The sequence below is a fragment of the Myxocyprinus asiaticus genome, chromosome 25 (genome assembly GCF_019703515.2).
Source record: "Myxocyprinus asiaticus isolate MX2 ecotype Aquarium Trade chromosome 25, UBuf_Myxa_2, whole genome shotgun sequence".
Lineage (NCBI taxonomy): Eukaryota > Metazoa > Chordata > Actinopteri > Cypriniformes > Catostomidae > Myxocyprinus > Myxocyprinus asiaticus.
This window is the reverse complement of record NC_059368.1, coordinates 43,284,850-43,297,427: the sequence shown is the minus strand read 5'-3', so window position 1 is coordinate 43,297,427 and position 12,578 is coordinate 43,284,850. Positions and strand designations below refer to the sequence as shown.

Below are 12,578 nucleotides of genomic sequence, written 5' to 3'. Positions count from 1 at the left end.
ATCACCAAGGTCTCAGCTCCTTCATCAAACCCAGCGGCACACCCAGCCTCATCTAGAACAGTTCACCGCACCATGGATCTAGCAGCATTCTTTATTCAACTAAACCAGGCGGACATATCAATAAGGGAGTACTCACATTACTTTTCCACCATTGCCGCCCACACTGATTTTTATGATGCTGCTCTGAAATCCATATACAGAATCAGACTCACAACACGCCAGTGGAGGGAATTGCCAGAGACCGGTGATTACACGTGGGAGGAATATGTGAGGCTGATATTAGAAACACTCGCTTCGAGGGAACCTCCTCTCTCAATCATGATCTCGGATTCCAAGTCTTCTAAGTTTGAAGCCTTTCCATGCCATGTCACAGCAATGCCTCAGCCTGCTCCATGCCATGTCACAGCCAAACCTCAGCCTGCTCCATGCCATGCCACAGCCAAGCCTCAGCCTGCTCCATGCCATGTCACAGCCAAACCTCAACCTGCTCCATGCTGTGTCACAGCCACATCTGAGTCTGTTCCATGCCATGTCACAGTCAAATCTGAATCCACACCATGTCACATCCATGTCTGAGTCAGCTCCACGCCATGCCACAGTCCAGCCTCCCGAGACTCATTGCTCAAAGCTCTTCACTGCCCTTGTCTCCAAGTTGAATTATCCGCCACTGATATCGGTGCGTAGGGCCACGAAGTCCTTTCCCCACAAATTGTCAGTGCCCTTGCCTGCCACGGCCAATGAGCCAATGCCCATGCCTGCCATGGCCAACGAGCCAACGCCCATGCCTGCCACGGCCAACGAGCCAATGCCCACGACTGCCATGGCCAACGAGCTGGAAGTCTCGTCCATCCCAGAGCCAGCGTTACCAGCCTCGTCCGTCCCAGAGCCAGCGTTGCCAGTCTCGTCCTTCCCAGGGCCAGCGTTGCCAGTCTCTTCCATCCCAGAGCCAGCGGTGCCAGTCTTGTCCGTCCCAGAGCCTTTCATGACACTTTCATGGTTCAGGAAAATCATTGCTATGGCACCTCCATGATTATGAGACTGCACTGGCATAGAATACCTGATTGACCTACTACATTTGTCAAATTGTACCCCTTGAACATTTTGCCATCTGAGCACCCCCCTTTGTTTGGCACCCCTTGACATTACATATGCTGCATCTTCTCAGTATATCTATGACAAGTTTTATTTACTCCATACTAAACAGGGTGACAGTCACAGCGATGTGCAGTATGGATCTCAGTCACTTCCCCTTGGACACCCAGACGTGCTCGCTGGAGATCGAGAGCTGTGAGTTTATACACAACACAACATGATAAAAGTACTATTACAACCTTTTACATAGTGATGATAAGAGACAACATGGAACAACATTCATAATGCATGTAATGTCTGTAACGTGGCATATTTCAGGATAAAACAATATTCAGCACTAAATAATGTAGGGCAAAAACTACATTTTTTAATTGAAGCATGAAAAGTGGGCACTTATATTATTGATTAAAAGTTATTTTCCCTGCCCACACCACTTTTATTACATTCTGATGAAAGATTATGAAAAAATTTTTTTCTTTGGAATAATGTGCACTGATGAATCATGCACACTATGACCAGTTGCATGTTAAAGACCCCATGAAATGGCGTGATGAGTGTAGTTTTCTTTACTGTGTTGAAATATTAGTGTGTTTAAGTCATGTCTGAATGATCGTAAGTACAATTTGAGTGCACCTGAACGCCACCACAAAGTTTACATTTACGAATGGGAAATTTTCGTTGAGCTCATACTTTCCAATTTTTATTGGTAATAATTCAGTTTTACATGCAGATTTTGAATGCAACACTTCAGTTTCAATGCATTTTTCTACTGTTATTGAAGAATAGTGATAAAGTTTGTAAGAAATTTGACTCATTTAGCTGGTTTATGAAGCCACAGGCTTGTGCAACAAAACTACATTTCCCACATTAAACATTATGTGGCCGCATGAGAATGATAAAATAGAATAAGCATCAATTACACACCTAATGCACGGCTTTGCTCTTCATTTTGTTGCATTGGTGCTAAAAAAGCTTTGCCAGTAAGTGAAAAAAAGAGAACGAAAACTGGTCCATTTTTTTAGACTAAAATCTCTTGAATGCACGTCACGATCTCCGACCTCGTAAGTGCAAACTTCACTGGAGGACTTGAATGCACCATACTGATCCTCTTGAAACTGGAAGTCGAAGCAAGATAAATTGAGGGGCTCGTCTCCTTTTTCAATAGCCAATAGGATTTAATCGAGCGCAACAGTTGGGTTCCGGAAGTAAAAATCCCATTCATTTTCTCCATAAACAAATAGCGAATCAGAGAATCGCAGACAACAAATTGTGCCAACAGAGTAAATGATGAGAGAGTTATAATTTTTGGGTGAACTTTTCCTTTAAAAACAGTCTTGTACCTTTGTCTTTTTGTTTTCTACTTCAAAATAACAAAGATTTAATGCTGTGAATTACCTCAGAGCTGGTTGGTTTGGCTTAGAACACTTTTGGAAGGATTTCATGATATCCCTGTAGAAAAGATGAGTAGGAAAAATACTTCCAGAACCAAGACCAAAAAGTGGGCGGGCACTGTTCCGATCTCTTATGTCACAGCCATGAAACACGATTTACTGCTTGGTAGTCAGTGGCAGGCAGTATAAGAGGGAGGGACATTCTTATTTTAGAGAGCAATTGATTGGACAAAAATGTGTATACGAGGGCAAGATGAGTCATCTATATTTTCTGTCAGTTTTCATAGAAAAAGACCTGTTTAATCGTGTATGTCTGCTAAAGATAAATTTCAAGTTACATTTTTAAAGGTAACGCTTACTACACTAGCATTTAGATGACATCAGAGCTAACAAAAGGTTTTAAGTTGTCTTCAATACTGTTTACATTTGTAACTGGTGATTAAAATCAAAAATATGTATATCTCTAAAGCTATGTTTTTGTGTTGTTTGTTTGCAGATGCTTATACTGATGATGACCTGATGCTCTACTGGAAGAGAGGGAATAAATCTCTGCAGACAGATGAGAAGATCTCTCTCTCTCAGTTCCTCATACAGGAGTTTCACACCACCACTAAACTGGCCTTCTACAGCAGCACAGGTAATGCAGATGCTTCACTAAGCCCCGCCTTAATCAGAAAAGCACACATTGATATTGATGATGTATATCCTATTGCCTCTTTGAGAGGTTTTTTAGGAATCCACTTCTACACAACTGCAAAAATCAAGATGTTTATGGATATTTTGTTTTGGGGTGAATTTTGGAAAAAATTACAATTACAGCTGTCACAATTATATAATCATGAAAAGTGTCAATTACAGCATTCCACTTAGGTGTACTTATTTTTTGGGCCGTTGTGTGCATGAATGCATCAGAGGTGTTTAAATTAGTCAATTGCATATAAGTAATGCTCACTATCTAAATTATATAGTTTATAATTGATTCCAAATGTGAATAACACTTTTATTCATGCAATTAAAATAATAAAGCAATTCAGGAACAGTTATTAGTCTGTTTTGGATGTGTAGCCTACAAATAATATGGCATGCAGCAGCCCCACACAAAATAAGTATTTTTTTTTATCGAAATCTAAATTAATAATCGCAATTATAATAGCAAAGGAAATAATCGACAATTATGATTTTTGGCAATCGGGCAGCCCTACTACAACAACTATGGTTTTATTCACTTTCACCCAACGTAAACATTTTACTCACTTTTAGTGCCACACAGTGGACATTTCACCTCCAAACTGACACGATACATGTGAGGAACCACGTAATATCATAATGCAAAAATGTCACCACAGTCACGTAATTTTCAAGTAAAAATTTACTTGTGTGATGGATTTAAGGATAAACTATGAACAATATTAATGGAAGAGTCATATGAAACTATTTGACCTGTGGGCTAATAGTTTGTGACCTCAGTTCTAAAGTTTCATGAGTCTTCAATTAGAGATCGACCAATAGTGGATTTTGCCATTACGATAACTAAGGTGGTGGGAAAGGCCGATAACCGATTAATCGGCCGATAGTTTTTTTTAAAAAATCTATTTAAAATCTTATTCTTTCCTTACTATGACGGGCACAGACAAAGTGTCCAAAATGAATAAAATCCCAGATGTAGTTATGTAGTATTCTGCAAACAAAATCCCAATAATAACCAAAAAAAAAAAAAAAATGAAGATTTGGTGCATAACACCGGACTTTGAAGAATAAACCGGGGACTCTTATTTTGAAATGATGAAAAAACTATTGTTATAGATTTTTCCGATAACCGATTGTTCCAAAAGGCAACTATTGGCACAGATGAATCGGTAAAACTTATATATCGGTCTACCTCTATCTTTTTTTTTTCTCCCATTTTCTCCCCAATTTGGAATGCCCAATTCCCAATCTACTGTAAGTCCTCATGGTGGCGTAGTGACTCGCCTCAATCTGGGTGGCGGAGGACAAATCTCAGTTGCCTCCGCCTCTGTGACAGTCAATCCTCTCATCTTATCACGTGGCTTGTTGAGCGCGTTACCGCGGAGACCTAACACGCATGGAGGCTTCACGCTATTCTCCATGGCATCCATGCACAACACACCACGTGCCCCACTGAGAGCAAGAACCACATAATAGCAACCATGAGGAGGTTAACCTAACTGACTCTACCCTCCCAAGCAACCAGGCCAATTGGTTGCTTAGGAAGCCTGACTGGAGTCACTCAGCACGCCCTGGAGGTCTACCTCTATCTTAAATATTCGAAAATCTCACTGCCTCCACCTATAAAGTACCTGAAAATATATAGTTAGACAGAGGCCTTAAAACATTGGACCACTGTCATAGGAATATCTGTACATGTCTAAATGTGTTTCATTGTAAATAAATAATTGCAAAAAAGTAACAAACTTTCCTCTTCAATGGTCTCCTGCAGGTTGGTACAATCGATTGTACATCAACTTCACTCTGCGGCGCCACATCTTCTTCTTCCTGCTTCAGACATACTTTCCCGCCACTCTGATGGTCATGTTGTCATGGGTTTCCTTCTGGATTGACCGCAGAGCTGTTCCTGCTAGAGTTCCTCTGGGTGAGATGTTTCGAATCAATTGTGTGACGGCATCATTTGCAAACCATTGCGGCATGTGTTGTTTAATCGTTAGATTATACAGGCTTTGAAGACAAGGTTCAAAATCACCTTTCCTGGCATCTATTAGGAGGAGCTGAGATTTCTTACTTGTCAATGAGCACAAGGCCAATCCTTGTAATTTGTATAGCCAATACTTCCAATTCCTTTGTGAAACCTACACTATTTTTCCTTAGGTTCAGACGGTAAGATAACTCTTTCACTTTCTCCCCCTACATACAAAAATCAAACCTAAACAAGTATATACTGGTCTGAACATACTGGGAGGAGTGGCTTCTAGATAGACTTCAAAATAAAGGTTTAAATAATATAGAATTATACATGGATACAGAAATAAACAATAGATCAATATTAATATAGTGTTAATTCACAAATTCATAAAAATCACTTTTGACTGAAAATTATTTCAAATGAATTATTTAGAACCAATTAAATAATAATGTATAACACAAATTGAAAAGCATATTGAATTGGCTCTAACACGGGCTAATGCATAAAAAGGTGTTTCTTCAACTGTATGCACTTTTGACCTTGTGGATTATTAAAAAAATAAACTCCTTTAAAACAAACCTCAAATTATGTGTTTTGTTGAATAGTGTTCTCTGGTGGAAATGACATTTTAAACATTCTTGCAAAGGCTAATTTCATGGCTAGCATTTTATGTATACTCAATACACACAATTACATAATATTGTCACACTTTTTGCATAATATGACAAAATTACAGCTTTATTGGCAATGGCACAATAAAATCAAATGTCTCATATTTCATATCAAGCATGCTCTTCACTGACACTTTTGTCTACAGTGCCAAGAGAACAGTGCGGGAATTTATTTTTTGAATAGTTTTGTGTATCCGCTCAGTTATTTTGGATTCCCTTGCATAAGTGTTTTCCTTGCTATAGCTATTCCAACTATAGTTACTGTTGCAAAGTCATAGTTACTTTTATTAGAGAATGAATAAAACTATTGCAAAGGAACCCGTAAATATATATATATATATGTGTATATATATATATATATATATATATATATATATATATATATATATATATATATATCTATATACAGTACAGTGCAACATTTTTAGGCACTTGTGAAAAATGTTGCATAGTGAGGATGTATTCAAAAATAATGGCATAAATAGTTTTCATTTTCACTTAATGTCATACAAAGTCCAGTAAACATAAAAAAGCTAAATCAATATTTGTTGTGACCACCTTTGCCTTCAAAACAGCACCAATTCTCCTATGTACACCTGGACACAGTTTTTCTTGATTGTTGGCAGATAGGATGTTCCAATCTTCTTGGAGAATTCACCACAGTTCTTCTATCTATTTAGACTGTCTCAACTGCTTCTGTCTCTTCATGTAATCCCAGACTGACACGATGTTCAGTGGGGGGCTCTGTAGGGGCAATGCCATCTCTTGCAGAGTGCCCTGTTCTTCTGTTCTAATCTTTTCTATTTGCAAAAGTACTGTTTGGGAGTCTAAAATGTATTTTTCCTATTGACACACTAAAGCTGAAGATATAAATAACCATCTTAAGACAAATGTTTTTGTGAAACATCTTAAGTGCCTAAAACTTTTGCACAGTACTGTGTGTATATATATATATATATATATATATTGATTGCTTTGGTACTTTTTTCACAAGTGGTAAATTTTCAAAACTCAGTACAAAACTCCATACTGATCAAACTTGTAACACAACTAGTCATTTTTTCAAAACCTGCTCTCATGCTTTTATTACGGTTATACATGTTTTCTTTTCACATAATTATTGTTTCAAAACACAAGATTATTTAACATGTCATGAGAACATTTGGTTTGATCACCAAAACACAACAGTATGATCTTCTTTCAATTTAGTACTTTTAACAGTCAGTTAATTCAGTAGCAAACAATGCAAGATACATGTTTCAAATCACCCTTGGTGTTGAATAAAAGAAGTTACTCTACTGTAATATACACAGTCATCACCATGGACATTACACTTGCATTGTGCATCTAGCCAAAGTGACAAAATCATGATGCCTAACAAATGTATCCAACAAGTACGTAAACTATATGTTCAAAGAAAAAACAAAGTCATTCATGTAAAAATAAATACTGTAAAATAAATAAATAAATACAGGTAATATACAGTGTACAGCAATACTGTGGTTGCATTGTAAAACAAAACAAATAAATGTAAACTTCCTGTAAATGGAAATAATCTCAATCTCAAATACACAATACATGATAGTAATCTGGCAGTCTGATGGTAAGGCCTCTGTTACTGCAACCACATAGTCAACTATGATGGCTCGGACCTCATTCGAAATGACTGTACACTGCATTCTGTCTCCATCCCTCCATTCCAATGTCCACCTTTTTGTGGAGGACCATGCCCACCTCTTTCGCGGGGTCCACGTCTACCTCTTTCACCCCCCTGCATCTCTCTCATGCAGTCTATCCTGCTCAATGTTTGCACATTGCAAATTCTCACACAACGTTGTACTTATTGTATATGGTAATCAGATGTGATTACCAGGTAAAAGAAATGAGTCATAATTGGGATTTATTATGTTTGGTTTATCCTAACTGAAAGCTCTTACAGTTGTTGATACCTTACCAACACACAATAATCAGACCAGTTGAAAATCTGGTAATTTGGATTAAATGATAGACAAATGTATTAATGTATTAAACTGAACGAGAATAGATGCAAACGAAATGTTTGATGGTAATAGCATTATGAAAGGCTGTTACTGTGAATGAAAAGTGTATATAGATTAAACACTTATTAGATGCAGTGAAAAGGTTACTTTGTGATTTTGTGTATTGTACTAATACAATTGAAAATATGCTGAAATGTTTGAAAAAACTGTATTTTTGATGATTTGTTGTGATATTAGTACTAAGAGAACTTGTGAAAATAGTACCAAAGGGGGAAAAAAATTTTAATTGCAAGGGAATGCAACAATTACTAATAGGGAATGCAGAAATTAGTGTGAGGTAACACAAATTTTTTCTGTGAGGGAATGCTAACTGTTTCTAAAAATAAATTCCCTTCCTGTCCATAAAGGAACTCTGTAGTTATTTCCTTGCTAAGTACACTAACTTTTGAAAAAGCTTCATTAAATTGTTTTAAGTGGTGGACATGATGCCACAACCAATGGACAGCAATAATTTGTTTAAAATTGATAAACTGTTTTCACACAAAAATTTAAATAATTTAAATCTTGGGAGCCACGTGACGCCATGCAAAGGGCAGACATGTGAGAGACAGCTCTGTGCACTTTGCTAATTTTTTTAATTATTTTCATGATATAATCCAGTGAAATTCGATACACCCATTACACATTTGCTGTTTGAGGTAAACATGGCAAAGAAGTCAAAATCCTCGGGCTCTGGAGACATTAAAAGACACTTACGTGTTTAAGATGAAAGCCCAGACAGGCCTGTGGACTGAGGACTCGATTTAGATGGCGCGGCGGGAGAAGGAATCCAGCGTCAACTGTCCAACATGTCGGTGATGTTGACGAAGGTACTTGCGGACCTGGAGGATCTCGCTGTAATACGTCGATCAATTATGGTGATGGAGAAAATATTCTCTGAGTTAGTCACAAGAGTGACAGATGTTGAAAGACGAATCGATTACTTGGAGTCATCAGAGAGAGAATTAGCCGCTAATCCGCCTTGAAAAGCTTGAAGTTCTTGAGAATAGAAGCCGCAGGAATAACATTCGAATTGTTGGAATTCCTGAGCATGAGGAGGGCAGAGATATGGTGAAATTCCTAGACGAGCTTTTCCCGAGTCTGCTCGACATAACAGGCCACAACCTGGAAATCGAGCGAGCTCACAAAGTCCCAGCTCACAGATCTGCTGAGGGAGAAAGGCCCCAATCGATTCTGGCCAAATTTTTGAGATCATCCAATAAAGATCTCGTGTTGCGCCAGGCGAGGAGCAAAGGAAAGCTTTCTTGGAAGAATTACAATATTTTCTTGTTCCCGGACTTTGGGAACTCGACGAGAGAAACGCGATCAGTTTAAGGAATGCAAGAAACTCTTACATCAGTGGAAGATCACTTTTGCTCTAATGTTTCCAGCCAGACTGAGAATAAACACCAAGGACGGCAGCAAAGTATTTACATGTCCCAATCAGGCAATGTCTTTTATTGAAACAATGGGTGAGTAACCATTGGGTGTTTTTCTTGTGAGTGGATTGACTCACTGTACATACTCTGGCTTTCGGAGGAAGCTGTTTTTTGCATTGGCTCCGCCGAGTGGCTGGAGTTTGTTTTGTTTTGAGGATTAACACTTTTCCTTAAAGAAACTTTTGCATTGACGGAAGATCACTTTTACAATGAAGTTCCCGGGCAGATTGAGAATAGACACTACGGATGACCGCAAAATATCTACATGCCCACACAAAGGATGTCTTTTATAAAGTTGGCGGATTGTGTAAATCATGGGATATACTTTTATGCGGCCTCCAAGTGAATTGACTCTTGACCATCCGAGGAACCGGGATACGTGTTTCGTTTCCTTTTGTGCTGGTTCCGCCTAGCGGATGGAACTTTTTTTGTTAAATAACACTACTTGGGGACAGTTATGGATGAACCTGTCAGTTCCTTGTGCTTATGCCTTCTGTTGGCTGGAGTATGATTTGTGGAGTATTTTCGTGGGACATTGGAATGATTACGTCATTTGCTGCACTCATCAGCTAGCTCACTGTGAGCCACACAGTCAATCATTCCCTCAGTGAAATCTGCTGGTGGTGAAATATTTACCTCAGCCATTGATATCAATAATGCCTTTAAAGAGTTCTATCTTGATCTTTATAGTTCCACGTCTTCGTCTACTAATGAAGATATTAGAAACTTTGTGGAACCATTAGATCTTCCTAAACTGAAAACTGAGCAAAAAAAACCTCTTGATTCTGAGATAACCCTGGAGGAACTTGACGAGGTAATTAAGTCCCTACCTACAGGCAAAGCTCTGGGGCCAGATGGTTTTGCCGCAGAATTATTTAGATCCAATGCTACAGAACTGGCTCCACTTTTGTTAGAAGTTTATACTGAATCATTAAAGAATGGAAAGCTTCCTCCAACTTACTATCTTAAAAAGGACAAAGATCCAAGTGAGTGTAAAAGTTACCATCCAATCTCCCGGATCCAACTAGATTTCAAGATTTCACTATCTGTTGGTTAACCGATTAAGTAAGGTTATGACATCTCTTATACACATAGATCAGGTGGGATTTATTCTGAGCCGCAGCTCTTTTGATAACATCAGGCGTCTCATCAATATCATTTGGTCAGTAGCGAATGATCAGTCTCCGGTCGCTGCCATCTCACTTGATGCCGAAAAGGCATTTGATATGGTAGAATGGGATTATCTTTTTAAGATTTTGGAAATGTATGGGTTTGGGAGTACATTTATTGTTTGGATTAAGTTACTTTATGGACACCCTGTAGCAGCGGTACAAACAAATGGATTAATTTCAGATTATTTTACTCTGGTTAGGGGCACTCGGCAGGGTTGCCCTCTTTCTCCATTATTGTTCTGTCTTGCCCTGGAACCATTAGCAGCCGCGATAAGAAAGGAGGATGATTTTCCAGGTGTGGTTGCGGGAGATGTGGCGCATAAGCCTCTGCTTTATGCAGATTATATTTTATTATTTGTCTCTGAACCTACTAGATCTATGCCTTGCCTCCACAGAATTATTCATTCCTTTTCCAAGTTCTCAGGATACAGAGTTAATTGGTCTAAACCCGAAGCTTTGGCTCTGACAGCATACTGTCCAGTAACAGCTTTCCAGCCAGGCGCCTTCCAGTGGCCCAAACAGGGCATTAAGTATTTGGGGATTTTATTCCCAGCAAATTTGTCTGATTTAGTTAGTGTTAATTTTGACCCTTTAATAAAAAGCGATGTGGGCGGGTGGGCTTCATTACATTTATCGATGATTGGGGAGGTTAATGTTATTAAAATTAATTGTATTCCAAAATTTAACTACCTGCTACAATCTCTCCCTGTAGATGTCCCCCTCTCTTATTTCAAGCAATTTGATAGCATAGCGAAGTCCTTCATTTGGAATGGAACATCCCAGATTGCATTTTAATAAGTTACATAGGCCAATTGACAAAGGTGGGCTAGGCCTACCCAAGATTTAGTTTTATTACTATGCGTTCAGTCTCAGACATTTGGCTCATTGGTCACTTCCACCTGAGAGAGCCCCTCCCTGGTTTGTTATTGAACAGGCAGTTCTTGCCCCTATTTCACCATTATAAAGTGTCTCTATCAAACTAGAAAATTTAAGTTACACACCGTTATTTTGCATTTACACTCGGTATGGACTAAAGTGTCCAGATTGTTTAAATTGGACACTTATTTAAATGTTGCCTCGAGCATATGGCAGAACCCAAGACTGTGTATTGGCAAGTCCCCTTTCTGCTGGCCAGAGTGGATTGTGAGGGGTGTTCCTACACTCAGTGACCTATATGAAAGTGGAATGTTGAGATCGTTTGAAAACTTGGTCCAACATTTTGGGATCCCCAACCCTCAGTTTTATAGGTATTTACAACTGCGCCACCTGCTTTGTACTATTTTTGGGAGTAGCACACACCCCCCTAAGGAGGCAGATGTTTTGGGAGAGGTGATTGCGGCTTTTGGAAAAGGTCATGAGGCATCAGTGTACTACTCCCTGTTAATTCAGAGTCTGGGGGACGGAGCCTTAACTTCTCTCAAGAGAGTATGGGAGAAAGATTTCAACTTGGCATTGGAGGAAGGAGTGTGGGCTAAGATTCTTAAAAACGTTAAGTCTGCATCTAGAGATGCAAGGGTGCATCTTATACAATTCAAAATTTTGTATAGATTTTATTGGACCCCCTCTAGACTGTATAGGCTTGGTCTTAAAGACACACCCACCTGCTGGAGATGCCAATCGGAGGATGGAGACATGGCCCATGTTGTTTGGTGGTGTGTCGAGATCCAGAAATTCTGGTCGAAGGTTCAGAATTTTGTGTGCGACGTGGTTGGCACTCGGGTTTTGTTTTGCCCCATGTGTGTGTGTGTGTGTGTGTGTGTGTGTGTGTGTGTATTTTTTTTTTCTATATGTATATATGTGTGTCTGATTGATTTGTATTTATATATATATTTACTTATGTTTGACCACAGGGTTGTTTTTTTTGGGGGGGGGGGGGTTGGGGTTTAAATGTTGATTTTATATATATATATATATATATATATATATATATATATATATATATATAATATATATATATATATGTTTTGCATTTCATTGTTATTAATAAATTTTATGATTTAATAAAAATTTTAATTATTAAATGTTATAAAAAAAAACTATTATTTAAATCTTTTTAAATTATCATAGTCAATTATCATTATCAATTATCAAATATCATTATCATTTTAATGTAAT

General features: G+C 38.4%; 1 protein-coding gene across 1 annotated transcript in view; it reads left to right on the top strand.

Moving 5' to 3' along the window:
* Nucleotides 1-12,578, top strand: part of LOC127415841 (gamma-aminobutyric acid receptor subunit rho-1-like) — a 30,796-nt gene that overhangs the window by 15,186 nt on the left and 3,032 nt on the right. Inside the window, exons 6-8 of the mRNA XM_051654831.1 lie at nt 1,205-1,287; nt 2,980-3,120; nt 4,942-5,094. Of these exons, the coding sequence (XP_051510791.1) occupies nt 1,205-1,287; nt 2,980-3,120; nt 4,942-5,094 (377 nt within the window). The remainder of the gene's footprint in view (nt 1-1,204; nt 1,288-2,979; nt 3,121-4,941; nt 5,095-12,578) is intronic.